Raw genomic sequence first — 27,006 nt, forward strand, 5'->3', positions numbered from 1 at the left:
TAGCTGTTGTAAATACTTTTAAAACTCAGTTAATTTTCTACATAGACATTGTACAAGAAGCAAGTCTTAATGTATGTACAATAAACAGCTTTAAGTGTGATGGAGTAAACTAACTCTGATTTTAATGTCCCTCTAGGTGCATTTGGATATAACTGTGCCAGGGCTAGTCTACTCAGCTAGTTAGGAGTACCAAGAAATCTGAGTTTTGTCATGATGAAGCTATGCTGCCAGCCAGGGTATCTCTACACAGTGCTGCTTTTACCTTGCATGGCCACTCTTTCATCTTTGATGTTCAGTTAGTGCCTTTTTTAAAGTTCTTGTCAGAAATGGTAAACCCAAAGGGTCACAAAGATTGCATACCTGTTTGCCACTGGAGATGCAGTCTCTTCAGGTCAGATTTTTTGTGAACTTTGTGCAGGCTTGGGCAGAAAAAGTCCTGCGTTGCATAAATCATAGAATAAATAGCAAGACCTCATGATTTCACAGCTGAAATTTACTGTAAGAAATACTGCATTAACTGACTTCCCAGAAGGATGAAAATATGCTCAATTTGCTGCTTAAATTGGCTTCAAAATTCTTGTTATGCAAAATTAACCTGTTTAAAATTGTGGCAACCTATTTTCTTACTTAGGTAACATTATTCTTTTTAGCACTCCTCTTTGATGTTTTCAAGAAATTTAAACATTTGAAGTGGAAGAAATCCCTATGTAAGCACTTCAAAATTGTTTTGGTATCTGGATAAACTAGTTTCTGATGACCATAACAACTTTTGCAGGAACAGAAACAATCTTTCTTTGCTCCAGTTTATTCAGTACAATGTTATAACGTAGCTCATTCACAGTTAAGTGAGGGAAAGCAAGAAGAACTTATTTTCTTCTTCAAATGTGCACAGTAGTGTAGGTAGTGTGTTCTAGTTAGCAAAAAAAGAATTGACTCAGTGTAAACCTCATATTTAATTACAAATTTAAATGTCTTTTTTCTTTGCAATTATTAACAGTGCTTTCATAAAATAGAAAGTTTACTTTGTTATTTTAAATGTTTCTGTTTGTGATTTTTAAGTAATCACACTGTTAAAATAATTCTTTAAATCACTTCAACCTGTTCCAAACTGTTTGGCACACTGTTGTAAATGTACAGACAGTAACCAGGCCATTGATTCTGTATGTACAGAAGATGTGTACAAACAAGAAAAATATAGACTGGCTTTTTGCAGCCTGAACCCTTCTCTAATTTGGATTGGTTGTTTTATTTCTTTATAATGCCAGGTGAAGAGTATTCATATTTTTATCTGAAGGAAGATTTGTTGACTCAAAAATTTATTCTCAAGTCCCTGCTACATATGAATGGGTTTGAAAAAGAGGGGGAGATAAAAGTCCAATTGAAACAAACTACCATTTGTGTCTTTAATTGAGTATTTGTTCTTAATACATTAAAAACTTGATGTAAAATGGTCCTTAACAAATGGTATTTGGAATGATAAATCTGTTGCATTGTGCAAAATGCAATTTTTATGCCAAAAAGTTGACAAGTTCATTCTATTTGGCCTCTGTACTGAGCCAGCTAAATTAAAAGGAAAACCTCCAGTTCTTCTAAGCAATTGCTTACTGTGGGGTAAATGCTCATTTGTACTGCTTCCTGGTGGTAAAAGTTCCTTTAAAACAAAAAAGCCTTTTGGAAACCTGACTTTAGGCTCCTCATGCTCCCCACAAATGTTCCATATGATCCTGTTTTAATTTCCTAAGTGCAGGAATCTTGCAGAGGTGCTCAGTGTGCTCTTGGGTTGTGAAAGTTCCTGCCATACGGTATTTATTGAATCAGAATGGTTAGTGGGGATCTGAAAAAGATATGTAAATGATGAAATGATCCCTTCACTTAAAAGTTTTTAATAACTACTTTAATAAGTTTAACTCCTCTCGAGAGAGGTTTGCCCAATCGATCTTTATTTGGGAAGAAAATTCCCTGTAGGTGTCCACTGTGGTGGGTTAATGCATTTCTGTGGTTATTCAGGTATTGGCTTTTGAAATAAATGGTGCATCTCTTGGTGGGTCTCTAATGATGTCGAATTTCTAGGAAATTAAATGTAAAAATATAAATTGTTAAATTCAGCTGCGTATATACCTATGTAAGGAGGATCTACAGAACATGAAGGTGGTATTTTAATCCTTGGAACTGGCATATTAAGAGAAATTATTTCCAACATATGATGGAGGCTAAATTAAGGCCACTTAATTCTATGACTTTTCACACATGAGATAAAAATTTACCCCTCTCTGTACAGTTTGCTTTCAAGAATGGTGGGTTCTGTTTTGGGGTACTGAAGTTGCTGCTTCTCTTTTTGCGGCTTGGCAGTGTATTGACAGTGATATGTAGAAAGCACACAAAGTCAAACTGTAAGTCATCTTGCCATGTATTCCTCTGAATATCTACTGAGCAGGAGTAGGGTGAGGGTAAAGTTGGAGTAGATGATCTCTAGAGGTCCCCTCCAACCTCAACCATTCCGTGATTCTGTAATGATTATATAGTCTTTCGTGTATCTTAATTGCCAAGCGTATGTTGAATATAAAAATCGTCATGACTCAAAATCTGTTCTTGAGATTAATTGGTGCTTTCCCTGGATCTGTGTTTCTCTTAGGACAGATATCAGTGGATGGATTTATGCGATATCTGAGTGGAGAAGAGAATGGCGTCGTTCCACCCGAGAAACTGGATTTGAATGAAGATATGTCTCAACCACTGTCACACTATTTCATCAATTCCTCACACAACACCTACCTCACAGGTACAGTGTTAGAGATATCTCATTTCTTACTTTACAAAAATTTGTAGCATATTTGTGGGGTTACAAAAAGATAAAGCAAAATCATCAGTGCCAAATGATGCCAGAACTTAGGCTCCAGAGAAGCAATCAGTTCTTCTGATTGTTGTTTGAACGGCTTCACACATATATCAAAGATACTTTTATTGACAGGCTAGAAGCAGGTAAGGTTGTTCAGGCTAATAAATCTGCCCCTGAACATCAAATTTGACTTTTTTTGAGGTCAGGAATTCAATGAAATTTTCTTTGATTTGGAGTTGAGAGTGAGTTCCCAAAATGGCACACAGCTCTCTGATGCTACATTCCTGTCAGCAACGAGTGGAAATCTGGTGTCTGACCATATCTACTGCCTGAGTTGTGATGTTTAAGTGCTGTCATATTTTACCACCCAGACGCTCCTGCGAGTTTTGAATTAGTTAACAAGTCTAAACTGTGTCCTTTGTGCACCAAAGTAAGCAAAACTCATAAAAACAGAAAGGCACAGTTTAGGAATAGAACTTCCAGCACTCCTTTTATAATCTTAAGATGTGTTGCTGTGAGAAAATACACAACTTCATGTTGGTTTGATTTATGTAACAGCAAGTATTTCTGACAGATGTGTACAAGGTATTTTCTTCTTGCATATGATTTCATGTTTCTTTGTTTTGTATTGCATAAGGAAAGTAGTGCGATGCCATGTGCTAAAAATGTTTTTCTTGTACAATTGTAGTCTTTTAATGTTATTTAATTAGCAGACTTGCCTTGACTGACTGAGTCAGTGAGACCGCAGAATGCCAGTATGCAGTAATCCAAACATAACCATGCAGTGGCGATGCCCTGTTTAAACAGAACATGTGGCAGTTGAGTCTGTTTTGTGTTTGTGATAGCTCCTACTTTCTACAGCTCCTCCTAGTACTTTCATTAAGTGAATGAACTGTCATTGTTTCCATTAGACATCCATTTTTCAGAAGTTTATATCTTGGCTGTAAAATGTGTTTTGTTCTAAAACACATATAAATATTCCACTTGATAGCTACTTTGTTTCTTTGATTTAAAAGAAATGGAAATCGGTATGACCACTTTCAAGTTATGATTCCAATATGCAGAAATTCATGCTCTTTGGAAGAGCGCAGACATTTTCTAAGCAAAAGCAATTTTTAATTATGATATTTTACAGGCCTCTTACCTCTGGTGCGGACTCTGTTCTGTTAGTGAGGATTAGGACCCACTTTAGCAGAACGCTGCAGCACTAGGCAGAATTCCTGGAGGAATTTGGTTCAACAGCAAAGCTGTTGCCTACAGAGTTCTACAAATGTAGGAAGCATCGTCCACAGAGAGGGCAGAACACATGGTCTGCTTAAAAGTTGGTTTAAAGACATAAGAGAGAACTCTCTCCTATGCAAACATGAATTTGTAGCAAGTACCACACCTCAGATTTTGCTCACATCTGATCAGGACAGTCATGCTCTAAAGATCTAAAGGCCAAAGCATAGTGAATTGAGGAAGCAATTTAGCTCAAACCTTTCTAGGCTTTTTCAGCATCTCTGCACTATATGTGACATAACATACTTAATTATTTTAACAGAATGAAAGTTTACCATGAAACTGTTTCAAATTTTGAAACAGTTTTGCTTTGCTTTTTATGTGAAAGTCTCCATCTCAGATTGCATCTAAAAATTATTTGGTCTACATTTTTAAATAATTTGAGAAACTTCATTTAGAGGTAGTATCTGTGTGTTCTTCAGTATTATTTTAACATAAAAATCCTAAGAAAATTGGGGAGAGTAATTCAGAGTGAATTGTAAGGGAGGACAAATTAAGCTGGGACTACTTTCAAATTCCATTTGAGAGTGTGTATTTTAACATTTAGTGGCACAAAACACATGCCCTTGCCTTTTAGTGGATTCATTATGTTCAGCAAATGTGTGACAGCTGGCAGGCAATGAGATTAATGATTTGATTTTTATCTCTGTATTACAAAACCTGCCTGCCTTAGATTTTGCTTTCAGGCTAGACAAGATAAAACTACCATGTTGCCATTAGCCTTCTTCCCACCAGGACTTCATTCATCTGAAACTTGTAAAATGAATGGTATTAAACTGTTCTCTCACCCAAGAGGATTTCTAGGAGCCTGCTAAAGTGCTCATACCATTGGAGGGGAAGCTTCAGTAACGCCTCTGCCCTCATTTGAGTTAAGAAATGGCAACTACTTGTGTGATAATTATTAGGACAGTAAGAAAACCATTCACTAGTAATACCTTATTATTACTGTGTTTATGGTCCTAGCAATTACCTGTCCATTTGTTATTTTTTTTAACACAGAAAAAAGATCCACAAAGAAATAAAATTATAATGTAAAAAGAAACATGTGCACATTCTGAATTTATTTTTAATTACCCTGATCATTTTCCTAGACTTTAGTGGAAACCCTTGGCAGTACATCAAGTCCTGATTATTTATTTAGAAGTATTACTGCTTTCTTTTTCTAAGGGAAATGTAATTTTATAGAACAAAGGTAAAAATCCATCAGGAAAGAAGAGATTTACGGTGATCCAAGGCTGGCATCTTTCTGGAAATTTTCTTTTCCTCTCTCCTTTTTATCTTTTTCTTTCTTTCTTTTTCTTTTTTTTCCCTTTTTTTTCTTTCTTTTCCTTTTTTTTTTTCTTGTTACTGTGTCACTATCATATTTATTTCTTTATTTAATCCTTCAAATCCTTAATGTGCAGTTTCTCACCTATCTTCCCTCAAGTTATTGCTCTGGTCACAGTTGAGAGTGACTTTGCAGCATTTCTCTCAGCAGCACCAGCAAAGTCAAAGATAAATAATGATTTTACATCATTACTGTTGCATTTCTTTCTTTCTTTTGTTCAGAGGAGAAAAAAATGTGAAATGCTAAGTATGAAAATCTTAGGCCTTTAACATAGATCTTGTCTCTGAATCAGAACGCAGCAGGAGGTTGCAGAGCTCTCATTATAGAGCTCAGAGCGTCTCACCACCGTGGGACTGTCCCACCCTGCCCTGCTTGCAGGCCAGTGCTCTCAGTTATTTCCAAAATATCTGTGGTGATGGGACCTGTTCTCTTCTCCTTTACTGCTGCTATTCCAGGCCTCTCGTGTGCCATCCTGCAGCTTTTCTGCTCTCAGTTATTCCTCAGTCATAGCTGTTTTTGCTTATTATCTGCTTTTGGCACGTCCCCAAAGCTTTCTTCACTCTCCCTAACAGTATCTCCACAGTTTTAGAGATCACAGTGCCGTGTGGAAGGGAGAAGGGCTGGGCAATACCAGTTCCACATGTGGGTTTAATAACACCCCTAAGAGCAGTTTGTGGCTGGCTGCTGCTTCATGCTCCTCGAGCCAAGCTGAAATGAGCATCCAGCAAGACCCAACACCTCCCCTGTCCGCGGCCTTCTGCCTCTCTGGGCTGCAGGGTAGGAGCTCCAGAACCCGGAGCTCACCCAGCAGGTAGGAGCTGAGCTAAGGAGGAGCCATCACCGTCCATACCAGGAGCTTGAGTTAATCCATTCCCACAAACCTGAGGTAGAGTCGTGAGGTTCCTGCAGGATTTGGGAACTGTGCTGGGCAACATGGATGAAGCATGAGGGTGGGGGGATGAGAAGGAGTAGTGTTGGTTGTCCCCTTCCATCAGTCAGCAGCTTTGGGAGGCATTTTTTACTTTACGACTCTCACTATTTTTCACAATTCACCTTCAGAGTATCATAAAGGTCCATGTGACAAGGAAAAAGGGCTGAGTTTTCAGCAATTAAATGAATTTGAACATGGTAATTTCACCTCATAGCAAGGAAGCTGCAGGCTCTCTGTTCCCAATGGCCTACTCAGGGCAACTGTGGAAGCAGCTACAGTTTCCCAGTTGTCTTGTTGAAGTGACTCTTTATTAAAAAATAAATCAGTTGAGGGAAAGCTGTTGTGCTTTATAAAGTAAAAAGATGCTCTGTGTGGTCTCAAGTGGAGCTTTTGGGAACCCCAGTTCTGTCCCCTGCCCCAGAAAAATTTCCTGTGCCTCCTCGAGGAGGACACTGCCTCCCCGAAACCCTGTCAGTCCCTCAGGAAGGAAGGAGGCAGGAAGGGTGGGCTGGGGAGGAACCAAGGTGCGGAGAAAAGAACGGGGGTCGTGGATGCTGCTCACTCATTTCCCAGCTCCAAGATGTGGTGGAAAAAAATGCTCAGAATTTGAATACTTAGCCATTATACTAATGAAGATTGTATCCAAGATGGACAGATGTTTTTAATGATGATACAACACCATATGGAGTCAGATTAACTAGGATTAAGACTATATGGACTATCCATACATTGATATATTCATCTTTCTGCAGTACTGCAAATGATTCCTATCTTCCCTCTCTTTAATATCTTCCTCTTCTTTTTTGTTTTTTTTTTGGTTTGTTTTGTGGGAAGATAGCTGTGAAATTAAGCAGACCTCTGTGTAGACAGGACTTCGGTCACTCAAATTTCTATATCATTGCTCCAGTTTTGGTGCCTGAGTGTTGATACTAGCGCTATTAAACCTCAGTTTATCTTTTAATTTTATTTACGGTGCCTGCTCTCCCCTTAACATCTTCCCTCACACCAATTCCCTCTTTCCAAAGTCATACTCAAAGTAAGTCTCCAGTTTTAGAAGTGAACAGAAACATCTTGAAAAGGAGGGAAACAATCATATAGATTGTGTCTTCAAAGCAGTTAATTACTCTAATTCTTATCAGCAGTTGGCAATAAAATTTTCAGAGAAGATTCATCTCTATTAGCAACCAAGGTTAATATAAAGCATACAAAAACAGTTACTGTTTGGTCAGATCTGGGTTGCTAGATTCTTGGGAAGAAAAAAGAAGTCCAGTTCTTTAAACCATTTAGTTCCCTTTAAGGAATATTCACTATTTCTTAATAGTGACTTTTGAAGATATTTAGTGTCTGTTCTTATTATCCTTTTTAGTGTTTTAAGGCCAACTAGTTGAAGCACGCTGAAATAACAGAACTGTTGTTTTCTGAAACCCTTTCTTCAGAGAGGATTAAACTCTGCTGATGGTCAGGTAGCCTATCTCAATGTAACAGCAGCATCTAGTGATCTTCTTACAGCTGAGATCTGTAACATGAAGATACAGAGAGCCATCATCAAGAGAAGGGCTGCCTGTGTAGGTCTGCATGCGCCGTGGTGCCCTGTTTGAGGGCCTTGCCAGGGCTATGCAGGTGGGTCACAAGGGGACTAGCAGAGTGAGTCTCAGCAGCCTGAGCAGGTCCCATAGCACTGTCCAATTCACTTGTCCTGTGCATGGCAAAATAGCTTGCAAGGAGAATTAGTTCAGATGAATGCAGCGTGTCCAAGACACGCGGCCGCTAGCACCTCCTCTCACTGCTGGAGCCAAGAGCCTGACGTGCAGCAGTGCAGGGCTCTGCGTTTGCGTGTTGCAATGTCATGTATGATCCAGAGCACTCATTGCTTTCCCAGGACTTCCCTTAGGAGATGAGGGTTAGGATCGCCCGGGCAGGAGGCAACACAGGCACTTCTCCATGCCCTGAGCATGTACTTGCAAATCAGAATAGCAGGAGCATATTTGAAATCTGGGTTTTGCTTCTCTTAAATCAGTCCTTTTGGGGGGTCAGAATGTACACAGGGACATAGTAGAAAATTTGGGAAGCCAGCAGTGAATAAATCCAAGAAGGATGCATTTGCTGAGAAGCAAGTAGCTTAAAGCTCTAGAATTGATGTATATGGGAAAAGAGGGGTCAGATTCTCAGGTTAAAGAAATTAGCACAAGCCCATTGAATTTAGTGTCTGTTCTGGTTTATGTCAGGTATGATTTGGCCCAGTATATTTTAGAAAAGCTAATTTTTATCGAGATCTGTTTCTCTTATCTGATGCAACATAAGGTGATAAATATGCTACTGTGTCACCGTAGGTGCCCTGTGTATTATAGAAAGGAATAAAAAATACTTTCAGTTTCTAGCATTGAAACTACGATCTGCACACAGGATATTAAAAATATACTGCAAGTATTCCCTTTAGTGTCTGTGTGAGCACATTTAAAATGTATCTATTAAAGGGATAGCTTGGAAGAGCTGCAGATTGAGATTCACGCAGCAGGATTTTATAAAAACATGTAAAAAATATTTGAGAGAAAATTTCTGCTGTTTCATATTTCTAATATTCTTACTGCATATTTAGACTATTGAAATATTTGCTACCATTTTGCGCTCTGCCTGGGAGCTTTCTGAAGATTGAATGTTATGGAGATTGAATATCCACTCATCCTTAGCAGGAATCCTTCCAAAAGGGCTGAGTTTTATTAATAAGGCAGTGTGGAGAAGTGTCATATGGCAAGTCATCCATGTCATAATTTACTTAAGGACTTTGAAGGTCAAAGATCACATAGTCCAAGACAGTAGTTTCTGAGGAAATACAGTAGAGTTTGTTAATCATAAAATATTTTGTTAATCAAAATTCAATATCCTTTAAGGGGAAAGAAAGAGAACAGAGAGAAATGAAAGCAAACAGTTTTTAAACAAATGCAGTTGCTCAGGAAGCACAGTTCAGAGGATCCATATAATCAGAGCTGTTTTTAAAACCAGATTATTAGGATGAGTGTACAAAAACTCGTGGTGTTGGACCTTGATACATGCTTGTGCTTATTTGCATCCTGCATGAAACAGCAACTGCTTACCCTACACATTGTGTTTGCACCAAGAAAAAGCATTGATGTGAGTAAAGACAACCTGCCATAATCAAAGGAGATACACAGAAGGCAACTGAAGTAAAAAAAGAAACATGTTGTCCCTTTACTAGCTCTTTCTTTGGATTTTCAGAATCATCCAGCACTGTCTGACTTCTGTTATTAACACATATTTCCCATGGATTCCGACAGGAGCTAAGAATTCCTTTGGATTTCAGTAGAAGTAACGTGAATTTATTGTGAAACATTTGTGGTGGTTCCAGATCATGTGTTGGACACACACATTAAGCAGGAATTTTCAAACAGAAGGGTTTTTTAGTTAGGATTTGTAGTGGAGGGTAAAAACATAGAGAAGGCAGATGATGATATTTAGTGAAGTAAACCAAAACACGTCGTTCCCAAAATGAAATTTGAACACTGAGCCAAAGAGATCATAAATGAGGATTAGAGTAATCTGCATTATATTCTGTTAGTGTACCTCAAGCATTTATGTGACATCCATCCGTGAAGAATCTGTAGAATAAATGAGCTCCCTGCCTGCTTCAAAAACAAGTGAATTCTATTCAGCAAATCCAGAAATGCCTATTCAGGAAGTCTGCTACAAAGCAGGAAATTGCATCTTGTTCTCTCCATATCCAAAACACTTGCCAAGCCATCCTTTTATTATCTTTACCTCTCTGTTGCAAGAAATCTGTATCAGTATTACTTGAACCAAGTCTGCTATAGCAGGTGAAGACAGCCTGGCTGCAAATCCTTTCATGAATGTAACAACCTGTTTTATTTAGTTTTTTTGAACAGTTTGTGACTATGGAAAGAGCTGAGTTTTTCCTGTTTATTTTTAGATTTGTATTTGGAAATTTGTAGTCTCTAGTTAAATTTCTCACTACATAATTCTTCACATGAATAAATTTAACTGACCAATTCAGTGTGGTGATTGCTGTGTTAAATATTGATGGGAGACCTACTAGTGGTACCATTAGTAACTGTGCAGGAGTTTGTTCTATCTTGTGTTAAACTATATCACATGTGATGAGAAAACATAATTTTGCTGGGTTTAGTTGCCTCTACATTTTACATTGCTTGTCCAAGGATAGCAAAGTTTTTAAGAACTGAGATAGCCATTTTATTCTATTTAATTGATGCTGTTTCACAAAACTTTTATATCAGGAAAACCATATGGGTTTCTATTCTGTTATTCCTTCTTACTCACAGTAGCTTGACTGAAGGCAGAATGCAAACCATGACATTGACTCAGCCTAAGTCATTTCCATTAGGGTTTTTTTTTGTGCTTTTGAGTGTTCCTGCTGTCAGCTGAGGATAAAAGATGCTGTTAGTCTTAATTTTTATTAGATTATTTGTATTTATTCCTGAGGCCCAAACCGACTTCCCTTTTCTCATGGTCTTGCTGTGTCGCTGCAGCTGGGCAGCTGGCTGGGAACTCCTCAGTAGAGATGTACCGGCAAGTGCTTTTGTCCGGCTGCCGCTGTGTGGAGCTCGACTGCTGGAAAGGACGGACAGCGGAAGAGGAGCCGGTCATTACCCACGGATTCACCATGACAACCGAAATATCCTTCAAGGTACAACAGTGCAGCACGTGGGGTAGTTCGCTTCAGCCTGGGCCGTGTCTTTTGCATTGAGTGCTTGAGAAGTACATTGCTAAGCTTGGAAAAACGCACTCAGAGATGGTTAATGCAAAGGGAGATGGGAAGAATGATGTGGGAGTAAAAGGACATTTTCATAAGAGATTTCAGGACATGTGCGGGATCACTGGAAGAGGAAGGAGATTGTGGTGTTCCTGTCTTTCACGGGATGAGATTACTGGTGACCGTGGAAATCTGAGGAAAAGGGATTATATGAGATCATTGCCTGTGGTATCAGTGGACCTGACTCAGGGTCATTTCCAGGGCCCGCCCAGATCTGTGCCCCAGTGCACGTGTATGCACAGCAACTCATGGAGGGGGAGAAAACAGGCCCGTGCAGTTAGAGCTGGAAGACCAAGTATTGCTGCAACAACCGGTTTTGCACACCAAAAGGGCAAGTGTGAAGTGGATCTAAGAGTAGATATGGAGCTAGGAAGACTGGGAGGAAGGGCTAGTATGTCGCAGAGCTACATTTCTCAGTACAGGAAGAGAATCCTGCATGCAGCAGTGTGGAATGACCATACCACACAACACTGCTGTTCAGGCTGCCAGTTTTCACTGCCTCAGATTTGTATCTTGCTGTCTGTTGGTGGGTTTTTTACCTTCCCTTATGACACACAGCAATTTGTGAAGTTTTGTCAGTGGCAGCAAGCATGTGAATCTGTAGAGAAACAAAAACATTTTTCATGCCGTAAGCAGGAGTCTGTGTGTGTACTTGGTATATACCTTGGAGAACTGTTTCAGGTGAGTCATTCTGCCACTGAAGTAAGACGCAAAACTTACCAGTTTGTTCTTTCCTGTCCATAAAGATTTCCATGCGTATTAGAAGACACTGCAAGACTGAATCACCAATATGCCTATTTCTCCAATGAACCAATGTCTGAGCTTTGTATTCCCAGATTTTGTCTCAGCCTGGCTTTAGTCTTTAAAGCTATTTTCCCCCACGTATGCTGAATTTTACCATTTTTTTCCTAGTTGAGAATGCAATTGAAAATAAGTTAAGCAAGTTATTTTCCATAACTAGAGCAAGAGAGCTTCTACATGCACGTATAATAGCATAGTTTTGCTCTTACGTGGAACGCTGCTGCTGTCTTGGTTCAGCTCTGTTGTATAAATCCAAGAGTAGAATTTGCTCATGTTATCAAAGCAATGTTAAAAGTGTGGCATATGTTGTATCTTTCTCTGAACATAAGCTGTTGGTCCTTTAGAAACAGCTTGTCATAGATTTCCAATGACAATAGATTTCCAATGTCATAGATTTCTCTAAATGGTAGGACTGAGGAGTCCAACATTTTGAAGGGGAGGAAAATAGCCACTAAATCTCAGAAACATCAGAACACGCTTGAGCAAGATACTCAGAGTGGCTCAAAGACATGGAAGTCCCAATTGTGCTTTCATGTTCCCAAGTCATTGCAGTATGACCATGTTGATGTCAGTCCAAGCCCTCTGTGAGGACTAGACCTGCCTGAACATCAGCTGTGGTGCTAATGCCCCAGCTTTCACTTAGAGATGCCTTTAGAGGTATGAGGGCACGCACCTCCTTTGAGCTGTCTTGTATTCACTTTGGATAGATGAACCCTAGAGAACCGTCAGGCCCAGCCCACAAGCAGATCATCACAACTGAATAGTCCAGAAAGACTTGAGGATTCCTCTCTGCAGTACCGCTTATGTCTAGGCTCACATCTTCCTAAGCACTGGATGATGATCTGTAACCAGTGTGAGGTGCTGGTAGGTGGAACCAAGCTAATGCCCGTACAGTGGGTGGAAAGCATCAGAGTGAGAGGATTTAGTATTTGTAACCCCACTTTCCACCCTGTTTTTCACCTGCGGTGGCAAGCTTGCTTTAAAAATCCTGCCCACAATGACCAGTCCGAGGTAGAAGCAGCACTTAGAGATTTCCTGGAGCTGGAGAGCAAGTGAAAGGCAGACATGACTCTAGAGGACACCCGTAGGTCTTGTCCCTCAGCAGGAGGATGATTGCTAGGAAAGTGCAGCTCCCTGCCTGTCTGCATCCAGCCTCCTGTGCCATTCCCTGCTCTTTGGGTAAATGCTTTGCCTTTCTTTTCTCTCCAGAGGCTAGAAGTGATCTTAGTTGAAGCTTACAAATGGTTAGTGATATGTGAAGTGCTTCAACATTTGGCAATTGCAGTTTATTAAATACAGTCATTCATCATGTGATGGAGTGTGCTGGAAGAGCTGGTTTCTCATCTTCTAAGGGATACTACTGCAATTTGTGCCTGAGCTGTGTTTCTGCTTGTGTGAAGCTTACGTGTGAAACTGTCTCCTGCTTGTGTTAAGGCCACAAATTCTGGTATATCCTAGCTCGTATCAGCAGCTCTGAGAGAGCTTGTGCTTTTCTTCAAGCTCAACTTCTCCACTCTGAAATTGTAAGAATGTGCCAGAGGCACAGCTGTCACTTTAGGAAGGGCATTTCTAACAGTTACGCTTCTGAATTGAACTTCAAAAAGTACAAAAGACAAACAAGAACTCCAGGGGGCTTGATTAAAGTAAATAAATCTTGCAACTTTTAGTCATCCTTGAGATTTGAGAGGGAGCAGGCTCATGAGGTCTTTCACACTACAGATGTTGATAGCAATGAATATGTGAAGTCTTTGGTGCACAAGTTCCACTGAGAAGAAATCTGAGTAACTTCCAACAGTGATGCATTGCTAGAGGATATATTGTGCACCTACCTAAAATTAGTTTGATGATTCCTCTGCCAGATTTACAGTTGCCGTCTTCCATCAAAGCTGAAAAGAAGCTTCTACAAAAGCTCCATGTTCTGAACCCTGTATCAGATGACTATTACGGTCAACTCCTGCAACCGAGACACACTTTTTCTTTCTTTTTATGCCTTTGAGAGTTTCATTTGTTATATCAAAAAGTGGAAAGGAAAACTTGGGGGTCAGAGAAACTAAGGATTTTACAGATGAGTGCTTGTAGAGATGATGTGTAGAAAATGTAAGCTATCAAAGCATTTCTACTATTATGCAAAAGAATTCACACAAACCGTGGCTTCAGGCATGGAACAATTCCATGCAAAGATGGAGTTTTACATTTAAACTATCGATTTAGTTGGATGTAAGACATTTATGGAGTAATATAGCACTAGAGACTATTAAAACATTGTTGAGGTCTGATACAGTTCGAACTGAAAAATTTGGTGGCTGCAAAAGCATATCCAGAGCTTTCTGGAACATTCAGATTTCAGGCAGTCTGGGTATGATATCACCTATCTTTGGGTTATTTTCTGTTTGTTTAACAAAGACCAAGATACCATTCTTTTAGGCACACAGATTTGTAACTGTATGCATTTTAATTCTTCAGGAAGTAATAGAAGCTATTGCTGAGTGTGCATTTAAAACATCACCTTTTCCAATCCTCCTTTCCTTTGAAAATCACGTGGATTCGTAAGTAATTGCCATGTTTCCTTTTTTAGGATTATATTTTTTCAAATAAGCACAGGATTATGTATATGTTTGTGGTAGTTTTATTACCTGACATTATCAATAGCTCTTACCCAAAAACTTATACCAGCCTAAATAACCAGAATAAATTGTGCATGTTCTTGAACGCATTTCTGAACTAGAATCTTTCATGTGAAAATGAGTGTTTGGATAATTGTGAGTGAAATTCTGCCAAATTTGTGGTCACAAGAGACACTGCTTGAGTGGGGCAGTACTTCACCAGAGAAAAAGAAGCAGTATTTCACTCACAACCCCATGTTGCGCTATAGACATATTCTGTGTTCAGAGTTTGATCTGTTATTCTAGTGATTTAGAGCCCAGAGCCATATACTAGCCAGGATTACAAAAGGGTCAACATGGACATTTTTTAAAATGAGGCCTTTTTAATTTAAAATAGAAAAAAAAATCTTTTGGGCAGCTATTAATGATACAATGCAAATCAGAAAAGATATTTTCACATTTTCTCCTCAAAGACAGCCAAGTGTGAGGATTCTCCATTGTTTCAGGAAGAACATTCTCATCACAAAAGAAGGAACTGGTAGAAGGGGCTATGTAAGAGTGGTTTTGAGAACAGATGTGACTATATCAAAAATGATGTAAATGATAGAAAAAATCTGAGATGTGAGATATTCCACCTTTATACTTTACGGTATTATTTTACATTAACTTTGTAGGCAAATAAGTGCTAGCTCTGCTCACCCTTTGAGGCCACATGGTTAGGACTGAAATGGCAACCTAACCGTTAAATCCTGTTTAATCAGTTCTGACTCCTGTGCAAGACACAAAGATGTTGTATTTAATTCTTTTCTCCAAGAAATTCCCTCCCTCTTCTCTTTTGAAAGGTGTTATATCCTTAGACTCACTTAAGCTCACTTACAGCTATAGGTTTTATGTTTTTCACAGTCCAATTGTCCTTCTTTCAAGTATCTTCTTCTGTATTTATATTGACTGTGTTTCTGTAAGGAAGATGAGAAAAATTGGCATCTGATTTATTTTGGCTAAGAGTACATTTTCCATTTTTAAAAATTAAGAGTTAAATCTTCAGCTGCTCTAGCATGATCTGATTTTAGGAAAGTAAAGAAGTAAATAAATTCATATCAGATATGTTATCTATAAAAGTGGCTCTAAAACTGTAGGATAAAACTCTTGTCAAAACTGAAGGTGTTGTGAGACTACAGGAACATCGCAAAGAGGGAGAAAAATTCCTGCTGCATTACTCTCATCTTTGTAATATACCCCACAGAAATCAGCGAACCTTTCTCTTCAGAAAAATCTAGCCATGGAAAAATCAATCATTCGTAACTATATTATCTGATAGCTTTTTTTATGTGTTACTCTGACATTAGCAATGTTTTTAGTAAAGCAGTTTTGTTAAGACAATATCTAATATTTTTTCTTTATGAGCCTTATTTTTTTTTCTGCAGTAAATCATCAGATTTAATGTATGTGATTTCTAATTTTGCTTTGGTTGAAAATAATTTCTAGTTATTTTACTGACTGCTACAATTATCCCTTCATTTCTTCACTAGTTGTTAAAGAAATCTGCAATTAGTCATGCCACTCAAAGAAACCTTCACCTAATTTCATGGAATGCTCCTTTTGTCTTTTCATTTACTTGGAATGTTGTTTTTCTTCTAGATTTGAAAGATGTTTTTGGCCATGAGTACTATAAACAAAGCTATGAATGTTTTTTATAGAACTGCTGTCAAACAAGTTCCCAAACATCAGTTCTCATTTCTTTTGGGTGATGAATTTTTCTTATGATTTTCAAGTTAAGAGGGTCAATATTCATGAGTGAAGTGCTGGTATCCTGTGAATCAGTAGAAATCTTACCATTTACCTAAGTACAAATATGGTTTTACCTGTGTTCTGTATTCACATCTTTTTTAAAAGACTGTGGTTTTCAGAGGTAAATGTGTTTTAAATCGTCTTGTTAGATACGACACTGTTAATCTCCATTATGGTTTAATTGCATTTTTTCTTCCTTTTGCTTTGTGTTCATGAGAATATTTTTTAGCACATTTTTTCTTGTCTGCCTAGTGAACAAATTACTTTTTAGCACTTAGTCTTAATCATCACATTTTGTTTTCTTTCAGTGTTTTACCTAGGATTCTTCTGAAATGGTTTTATAGCATGTGAATAATTTTTACTTTCTTTACTGTAATTCCGGTATGTAGTAGGTTCATTCTTCTTTAAGTGACTATACAAGTAACTTGCAAGTTGTTACTAGATAGTAAGAAGTTCAGAAATAGAGGTGAGTGTTCAGAATATATAAAATATTATGGGTAATATCAGTTGTTTTGACTGAAGCCACAGTGTGCATGCTAAAAAAAGACAGTACTAAGAAAAGGCATAGATCTGTCAAAAAATTAAAGTGCCCTGGAAATGCTGGAAAGACCTCGAGAAGACCTTGATGTTTGAAATTGGGCTTGCAAGAAGATAAGCTATCTGCAAATCTGAAAGCAGACACTCTATAATTAGAAATGCACTGATGACATAGCAAAAGGTTAAGTGATCCTTGAGCAGTATCCATATAAGATTGCTTCCAAGATTAAATTTAATTACAGTTATTCATATTGCTGCTTTCTTGCTGGAATTATTATTTCAAAGATTAACAGGGTTTTTATCACTTCTTCTTCCTACACTTTAAATCATTTTAGACACTTCTGGGAAGGATCTGTGTCTTTATATGTCTCTTACACAGAAGAATGATCTCTGCAAAAGTTGTAAGACAAAGTTAGGAGGAGAAGTCCTGCAGTAATGCCAAAGAGCCTCTGGGACTGACCTTTATCATAGGCATAATGCAAGCATTGTAAAACAAAGTATAAACAATAAAGTTAATATTTTTGTTCATATGCTATATATTTCCATTTCTCTAAATACCATGTCCCCACGTAATCTTGTCTTGCCCTGACATCCTTTGGGGGATATGTATTTGCTCTATGTGCTACCATTCCAGATACACACAGTGAAAGTCTGAGTAGACAAAGTCAGGGAAGAAAATCAATTTTCAGTAAATTGCATGAATCTTGAGACTGTTTTTCATAGCAGTCATTGAGGACTTGCCTTGTACTTTAGGAAATACCTGTTTTTCTGTTTCATAACAACATAAATGAGGAATTATGTCGATGTAGAACATCAGGATGTAGAAAAGTAGATATCTCAATTAGTTGTTCTGGTTCATAATTTTGAAAAGAAAGGAAAAAAGTAACATTCTAGCTTAAAATGCTAATGGTGATGTGGGATCTATACTGCTAATAACAATGTATCTCTTGAAACAATATATAAGTAGGGAACACACAAAAAATACCACTCAGTGGAATGCTTATACTCCTAAATATTTTGTATCTCCCAAATTTCTCAGTTCCTTTCTCAAGAGATTTTTAAAATATCTGTATATACAGTCCAGCTCACAATGAAAAGTCATTTGCCCGCAGCATGGGAAAGAAACAGGAGGAACAGGGGATCTGCGTGGGGTCTCAGGGCCACGATCCCGTTGCAGTTACAGAGACACGCAGGAGTGGCTCGTGCAGCTGGAGCTCTGCTGTGGATGGCTACGTGATTTTTAGGGAAGACAGGCCAGGAAGGCGGAATAGAGGAGTAGCTCTTCATGTGGAAGAGCAACTGGAGTGCATGAAGCTCTGCCTAGGGTTGGATGAGGAATAAGTTGAGAACTTGTGGGTAAGGACTGAAGGGCAGGCCAACATGGGAGACTCTGCTTTGGGTGTCTGCTACAGGCCCCCAGTCTGGATGAATAAGTCAGTGAGGCCTTCTAGGTGTTTATGTAATTTTCCTGTTTCTCCTCCTTTTGGGAAGTACTGACTTTGGAATTTATTTGCTAAGCCAAAATATGCTGCATGAAATTATTTTTTTTCCAAAATGAAAGCACTCAGTGTGCTGTCTTTGAGATAAATATGTAGTGAAACATGGAAGATGAAAAAAATCACAGAACATTTGAGTTGGGAAGGGACCTCTAGAGATCATCTAGTCCAACCCCCTGCTCCAGCAGGGACACCTAGACCATGTGGCACAGGGCTGCATCCAGGCGGGTTTTGAAGATCTCCAGAGAAGGAGACTCCACAACCTCTCTGGGCAGCCTGTTCCAGGGCTCTGTCACTCACACATTAAAGAAGTTCTTCCTCACATGGAAGTGGAACTTCCTGTGTTTCAACTTGCACCTGTTACCCCTCGTCCTGTCACTGGCCACCACTGAGAAGAGTTTGGCCCCATCCTCCCTACATTCACCTCTCAGGTACTTGTACATGTTGATCAGAATTTCCTAGTCTTCTTTTCTCCAGACTAAACAGGCCCAGCTCGCTTAGTCTGTCCTCATAAGATAGATGTTCCAGGCCCTTAATCATCTTCATGGCCCTGTGCTGGACCCTCTCTAGAAGCTCCATGTCCCTCTTGTCCTGGGGAGCCCAGAACTGCCCCCAATACTCCAGGTGTAGCCTCACCAGAGCTGAGCAGAGAGGCAGGATCCCCTCCCTTGACCTGCTGGTAACGCTCCTCCTGATGCAGCCAGGATCCCATTGGCCTTCTTGGCCACGAGGGCACATCCTAGAATTTCTTCTAACTGTGGTGATCTCATGAAAATTATTAGATTCAGCTTTTCTATGGTGCTTTCTGTTCTCTATTCTGTTCTCAATTCTTTTTGGAGTTGATGTGCCCGTTTAAAGAAGCTGATGTCTGATCTCATGTGTGTACTGAGTTTTAAATAATTGTGCTCTTTGGATTTGGGGATATATCCTTTGAACTTCCTGGGTGCGGGGAGCATGGATCCATTCAAAATATACACCAGTGGAGAAGATTGAGATACATTTCCTTATAATTTATCTCTCGGAGGTAAAAGTGTTAGCAAATACCCAGTCAGCTCTCTTATTAAAGTAAAATGGCATGCCTTTATTTTGCTTGGTAGCTGGCAAGTAAATATTATCATTACTTGATTTATTCTTTCCATCATCTTACTTGTGAGTTCTTAGTTCTACTGGCTTGCTCGTTCTTCTCTGAATTTTACAACTTAAGTTGAAAGTGGCTCTTTTTTGCAGAATCAGCTGCATGTAGAGGAGAGAATTAATGAAATAGTGTTGTGCTTTAGACTGCATGCAGCCCTTGCGTAGCTTTGTGGAATCATTGAAAACCTGCTCGCAAAATGGTTTGTAGTTGACTGAGCTGGCAACCAGTTTACCCTGTACTGGCACCGAGTGCCATCCAGAATGCTGAACTCAGGAAACTTGTGTTTGGGGATTCAAATGCCATCCAGCTGTATCTCAGCTCCTGTTTGGCCTTGCCGACCCCAGGAGCTGCTCCTGTGTCAGACACTCCCAGGCCACCTGATATGAAGTGGTCATAATATGAAATAGTGGGGCAGGTGTGAAAGGAGAACAATTTGGGGAAGATTTTCCCTCCTGAAGAGCTTTTTTACTGTTCCGATAATGTAGAAAGCCTTTAAAAGGAACCCACCATTATATCTTTAAACTTTTTTGTGTAGAAGATTAGTCACATATGCTAAAACAGTTTTCAGGGAGAGGAATTTCTTATTTGAATCTGATAAAATGCAACAGTAAGTGTTGGATTTTTCAAATTTTCTGAACACACAGGGTTTTACTGTTTGTCTACTATAAAAAAAAAAAAGATGAGTACTTCTCTTCATATATACCCAACTGTTTTGTCCTGAAAAATAACTCCATAGTACCATAATTGCTTGTACCATTCATGTAGCTTTCATGATATAATTAGAAATCAGTTGAGGAAGTTATGTTAAGCAACATAAAGCTGTCCTTTTTTAATTGAAACTTCCCATCAGGATATCAAAAATAGAAACTTTCAGAGAGACCTAAGCTCAGATGTTTCAGCTCTTAAACAGGCGTATAGAACAAAAACACATGGTTGTTTGAAAGTAGGAAGGGAGTGACTGTAGCACTCAGCTGAATTTATGATGCTGGTATTTCTAAGCAGTTTAACCTATCTTCAGTCCTAAAACTCCCATCACTGTGATATGCAGGAATTACTTTACTCTTGGGTTGTATTTTGGGCAAACTGATTATAAGTAAAGTTTGCTGAGGTTTGGCTTCTCCCTCAGAGGATGTCACGAAAAACACCGAAGTAATTTACTATGGTAAAATTTGGCACGGTATCTGGTAAAAAAGGAATCTCGCCACTGATCCAAGCAGTGAGATAAAATTATCATCCAGCAGCTCCACCTAGCAGTTTGTTAAATCCAGGTCTTGGCTAGGAAGGGTTTTGTGGTGAGTTTGTCCTGGTTATAGGCATATTACATGCACATGGTTTGAAATGCTGGCTGTGCGTATGGAATATGGCTATGCCAGTACTTGTTGTTCTCCACCACAACATAGTATCACCTAGTGGCAGTATAATGACATCTCCCCTGTGCCTTTTGCTGATGAGGATATCCCAGCTCCGGGCTGAGCTGGTCAGACCCGCAAACAGCTCCGCTGTGAGCCTGGCGGACGAGGTGGGCACAAGTAGGGCAGAAAGTGCCACTGCAACAAAATCCGCCCTCAAACCTTGCCGGGCCTGAGCGAGCTGCATGTTCCTCATGCAATTTGACTGTTTTTGCCAGCCAAGCAATCTCTTCTGACCCTTCCTCCATGTGGCTGTGCCATCTGGACGTGCTAGGTCAGGTAATAGGCTCCCCTGGTTTGGGAAGTTTGAAAGGGAGATACATACACATGAGACGTTTCTCGGTGTAACCGTCTTGGTGTTAATGCCCCCAGGTTATGTATGAGAAAGAGAGAAAGAAATCTAAATGGGGTGAGTGTGGGGGGAAAGAATGTCTGGACCATAAAAGTGACAGAAGGGAGAAAATATTTAGATTTCAAATACAGAAGTTGCCTGAAGGAAGCAAGTTCATGTGATAGTTATTTCCATGCACTAACAACTAACATACTCATTTTTTATGTTCCATCAAGATGAAAATACACCTCAATCTTATGAGTTTGTTTTGCTAGTATTCAAGTGAACAGTGCCTTTACCTCAAGTATATTCCTTTTGATAGGCTCTAGCAGAGAATTCAAGTAATTGCATGATATATTTGCATCTCTGCGAACAATTCACAATGGTAGGATCCGAAAATTTTATCTAGTTTAGGGATGTTAGATACTCTACTGCTGCTGTTTTCAGTTTGTAGCGTGAACAAATCTCAATTATTTCTTTCTTTTTCCTCCTTTAGCCCTAAACAGCAGGCAAAAATGGCAGAATACTGCAGATTAATATTTGGAGATGCATTGCTTATGGATCCATTGGAAAAATATCCGGTAATATGGCTTGGTATTTATCAGATCACAAATATCTCTGTGAATTCTTAAATAAGTGTTCTAGTTCTGTGTCGTTTGTCATACAAACCCTTCCCATTTTGAAGATGAAGTTTAAGCAACATGTGCTGCTGGTGACTTAAGCAGATGATTTCTGATGCAAATGTTATTCTGATATTCTGAATTGTAGTCCTCTCATTACAATTCATTCTCATAGCGGCCATTTGATAATGGAGGCTTTCATATCTGAACTAATACTTATTGCAGTCATTACTGTAGACATTTCATAAGGCATTTTTCTTTTCTTTTTGAGTGTCCCCAGTAGCCTTGTTTCTTTTAGTAGGGTGGTTACCTCTTGTGGAAAACACATTTCATTTTAAAAAGGCTCATAGAGGTTACAAAATTGTCTTGCACCTAGCAGGCCCTAAGAAATTGCTGTAAGCTTGTATATGTTCTTGTTGCTAAAAATTTCTCTTCCTTTCCTGCAAGCTTGAACCTGGGGTTCCGCTCCCCAGCCCTACGGATTTAATGTACAAAATCCTGGTGAAGAATAAAAAGAAGTCACATAAGTCTGCAGATGGAAGTGCAAAAAAGAAACTCTCTGAGCAAGCTTCTAACACATGCAGTGATACATCTAGTATGTTTGAACCTTCCTCCCCTGGAGCAGGTAATAATTGACTTCTCATTTCTCCTCCTTTAAACAGAAATGCTTAATTAAAGTTGTGCTTTGCAACCCTTTTGCATTGCTCTAGCAGTGTGGGCCTTACTCTGTAGGAAAAAAGGATACCCGGCTTTGTTCCAGAAGACGAGGAGAGCTTGAGGCTAAAGAATCACTCACAGGGTGACCCAGAGCCCAGTGATGTTTACTAACATTTATCTGCACTGCTTAGGAAGCTGAGCAAGCTGACAGCTGCTGCACCTTCAGATGCCTTTGCCGGGTGCCCCGTACCAAATGCAAACATTGTTTGTTGTTTCTGAGGCATGCCTGCATTTGGTGTCCCTTCAGAGCCCTGCTACATAGGACTTTTCAAAATCAGAAATTAAATAGAAAGGTTGCTTTAACTTAATAGGTCAATTCTGGTAATGTTTATAGGATCTGCAGGGGTCAGGTGTGGCTGCTGGTGTGCAAAAGTACAGAAGAGATGGTCTTTGCCGTGAAAAGCTTAAAACATAAATAGGAAAGAAACAAATTGCCAAGAGAAAGTATTTAATTCACAAAAGCAGATCAGTAGCAGAAAAAGCAATGATATTTGGTTATCATAATTCCCAGCCTGGGGCCCATTCCCCCCATCAGAGTTCCTTTTTGCTCTTAAGACTGGATTTCAGAATTACTAAGAGCATATGCATTTATGCCCTAGTTTTAGAATACTTGTGTAAGTAAGAACAGTGTAAGATTGAAATCTCCACTAGAAAACAAGTCCATTACCATTTGCTATAAGAAATTCTGTTATTCTATTGCTTACACTTTTTTTTTTCTCTAAACTCTGATTAATTGGACTGAAAGATTTCACGCTGTTTCCCTCAAGCTAATTTTTTTAAATGGTCCTGCTATATTTGTGGATGTCATTGTTTATCCTATTAGAAGCAAATAAAGAAAGAATTTTCAACTATTGTTTAAGAAATTTTAAGAAGGTCATGCTCTGGAACAGGTCTTGAATTTCAAAGGAACATTTACCCTGGTGTCAGGAATGTTTTAATTCCATTTTCATGATTTGCTTTAGCAGATTGCAAGCATCAGAAAAATAAGTGTGCATATGCCAACCCACCTCTTTCCAAAACTTGAGATTGACCTAAGGCTCTCTATTCTTATTATCAGCACATACTGGAAAACCAGTGGCAAAGTGCATGTCTGCTGTTTTTTTTCTGAGTGGCCTGTGTGCCTAGAAAGTAACAGCTTGGTGCTTCAGGAACTTATCCATTAGCCCTGTTAGGAAGAGGCGTGGGTTGTGAATCCAGATGTTGATGATGATATAAAGAAGATCAGTCCTGTACTAGGGTACCTAAGTTTAAAAATTATCTGTGAATATTATGTTTATATTACTCATCTGTCTAAGAATCTATGATTATCATAGGTTGTAAAAATAAGCACTTAGAAAATGCTGGAACTGAGAATGGAGAATTAATTCGGTAGCTTTGTTCATGTGAGACTGCCAAGATGCATTACACACAGTCACTCTGTTGGTCATTGTTTTATTTTAGGACTAAAGACTTACAGAAAAAGGCAATCAGTCAAATGTTTGCTCTAGCACAATCTGATTTTTAAGAATATTTTGAATTTTTAAGTATTTAGTGCACAGCTCCAGGGACTTCAGCTGCAGCTATGAGCACTCTGCATTTCTGGAAATCAGATGCCAGATTTCTGTTTGTGAATAATTTTTTTAAATCACCCACCAGTTCACAAGAAAACTGTGTCAAGATCAAGTGTAGAGCCTGGCTCCATGGGGCTGTACTCAAGTACAGTAATCATGACACCCTTCTCTTCATGGCCTCATTCCTTACCTGCATCTCAATATCTGCAGCATATAAAGCTGAAGCTGTGCAGACATTCTGCTCCTCTGCAAGGGAGCAGACTCAGTCCCAATTTACTTCTGTAGCATGAGAAGAACAAAGTAATTAAAGACTCAGTAAAAGAAGCCTAATTCTAATATTTCTTAACATTAAATGTTTTGATTCTGCTGCCTTAATATACTCTTTTACAATTAGGAGGTTAGGTGTTATATTCAAATAATTCTATTTTACTGTATTGGACCTGCCAGAATTACAGCTGATCTCCGATTGTGCAGATTGAACTTTCTGAGAGATTTTAAGTATTTTTTTTCACAGCAGTGCCAAAATTATGAGTTTCCATACTCCAGTTGATAGCAAGCTATTCTGTGCCTTGTACTGCTTGAGGTCAGATTTAAATTAAACCCTTAGCTCTCTTATGTTTGTAAAACATACTTTAGGAAGGCTAGATGATTGTGATATAGCAGCAATTACTTTAAAAGCTTCTGAAGCAAAAGTCTGCAGTATGGCTTGAAGCATGTTCATGTAGCTGATGGAAAGACTGTCCTCCAAAGGTCTAATATGCTGCCTGGTAGAGCTCCCTACCACCGCGTTGCACTTGAACGGTAGCGCAGCCACAGCTGTCAGCAGATCCCCCGAGCTTTGGTGACAAACCCTGTCTGTATCCTCCCAGGAAGGTCCATGGAGGGTGACACCTGGCCCAGGTGAGAAACAGGGTCAGGGGCTCAAGGAGCTCCTCACGCTGGCCAAGGCTTGCTCTGAGTTTGCCTCTCAGCAGTGTGATAGCAGAAGAAGTTTGATCTTGAGCACAGGACTGTGCCATTGGGTAAAAGGCAATGTGGATGTAGCAAGTGTCTAAAACTAGTAATTTTTAGTCTGTTTGCATCATTACTGTTACTTGTGTCGGATCTGCTGTAGGAGGGAGAACTTGAAAATAAGATTTGATCTCCTTGGAAGTTATCCTCATTTTTTTGGTTTGTTTGTGTTTTTTTTTTTTTTAAATAAATGGATAATGTGTTGCATATTTTCTTCTCTGGCCACTTTTAGTAGGAACGAGCTATCATCTTCTTGGTAGCGCAGCGGTGCAAGCTGGCTGACGTCTGCCCTTGTCTCCCACTCTGTGCATTATGAGAAGTGTTATTTTGCCAGTCTGGATAAATAGAGTGAGGGCTTCCCATGCAAAGACTGTCGCTGCAAATCCTGTGAGAGCACCGCTGGCTCTCGTTGAAGTTCCCTGAGCCATCCCTTGAGCCTCTTGAGCAATCATGTTATTTTCTTCAATGAAATGTTCGGGAAGAAATATGTTCATGAATAAAAAGCATGACATTTCAACATCTGCATCTGGAAGGAAATTCAGCCTGGGTAGTCATCCTTTGGTTGTGAAAGGAGCACTCGTTATTTAAATCATATGTGCTCTGCATGTTCTGAAGAGGCCTGCTGGGCATGATTCAAGACCTGTTGGAATAAAGAGGAGTTTCTTTATGGGTTCAGTAAGCTTTGGCTTAGGCCCTAAGTTGACATAAGGAACAGAGAGGGAATTACCATTCCCTTGAGAATTTGGGAATGCTGCACAGTGGTTAGATTTTTGTGCTACCAAAATAAAATTGCTACTGCTGAAGAAAGCTGAAAGCTATGGGCAATAAGGTCTTTAAGGAGAGTTGTTAATCTCATAGGTGCAAATGGGTGATTGCAGTATAAGTTAAACTTTGGTTTTCAGAGTCTTCTTAATACTCATGGTGTATACTGTATGAGAGCCAAAGCTATGATAGGAAATAGTAAAGAGAAAGATAGAAAAGATAGGAGAGAAAGAAAAAGAATACTACTTAATGGATTAACTGAATCCTGGGGCAACTGAAGCAAAATATTTTGTTGGAGGGAGGGAGACATTTTTTAATTAACAATAAAAAAATGAGTCTATCCCATAGGAGTCTGATGAGTATCCTGCTATGGTGAACAAGGTCTAAATGTGTTTTATTTGATCCCATTTATGTCTTCAGTTCATTTTCAAGGAAAAGATGAGATTTATATCTTTTTCACATTATTTGATTAGCACTGCCCTCAGCTGGTCAATTTGAGATCTGCTCAGTTCGAGTAGGAAACTACAGCAAGCCAGTCTCAATGAACGTAGCTGAAGTCATGCTGCTGAAACTGGATGTTCTGGTGCCAGCCCATGCCAGCTATGCCCCCTTGGTGCACACAGGGTACTAAGACTAAGAGAGGTGGATTTGTCTGTACAGTCCTTGTCACCACAGTACCTAGGAGTCTCATCGATGTTCATGTAAGATTTGTTCACCCTGTGAACGCTGTTCCCTGCCCACTTGCGGCTGGGGTGGAGGAGTCATTCAAGGGCATAAACGGATCCTGTGGCACAGAGGAAGTTAGAACTTGGCTTCCTAACCCGAGGGTGGTGACCTAGGGATAGGACTGTCTTTTCAGCAAACTATGCACACTGAGGACTCTCTTCTCAGTTCCGATACCCACTCCGTGATGTCCAAATAATGACCGTCCAGCTGCTACAAGGAAGGTTTTGTTGTTTGGGATGGTAAGAACGCAGATAAATCCCTCCAGACTGTGTGTTTGCTTTGTCTTATGACAAACAGTACATATATAATATGGTATCCTTAAACCAGTTCTATATTTTTCA

At 39.3% G+C, this 27,006-nt stretch overlaps 1 protein-coding gene across 3 annotated transcripts in view; it reads left to right on the forward strand.

Annotated features, from left to right (window-relative positions):
- The window catches only part of PLCB1 (phospholipase C beta 1), a 353,787-nt gene that overhangs the window by 240,292 nt on the left and 86,489 nt on the right, over positions 1-27,006 (forward strand). For all 3 annotated transcript variants that reach the window (XM_088531288.1, XM_088531289.1, XM_088531290.1), the window contains exons 10-14: positions 2,633-2,779; positions 10,896-11,053; positions 14,444-14,526; positions 21,776-21,860; positions 22,347-22,524. In XM_088531288.1, the coding sequence (XP_088387414.1) occupies positions 2,633-2,779; positions 10,896-11,053; positions 14,444-14,526; positions 21,776-21,860; positions 22,347-22,524 (651 nt within the window). The remainder of the gene's footprint in view (positions 1-2,632; positions 2,780-10,895; positions 11,054-14,443; positions 14,527-21,775; positions 21,861-22,346; positions 22,525-27,006) is intronic.

The sequence above is a fragment of the Tinamus guttatus genome, unplaced genomic scaffold, assembly GCF_059628265.1.
Source record: "Tinamus guttatus ecotype Peru unplaced genomic scaffold, ASM5962826v1 Tinamus_guttatus_pri_ptg000403l, whole genome shotgun sequence".
Classification (NCBI taxonomy): Eukaryota; Metazoa; Chordata; class Aves; order Tinamiformes; family Tinamidae; genus Tinamus; species Tinamus guttatus.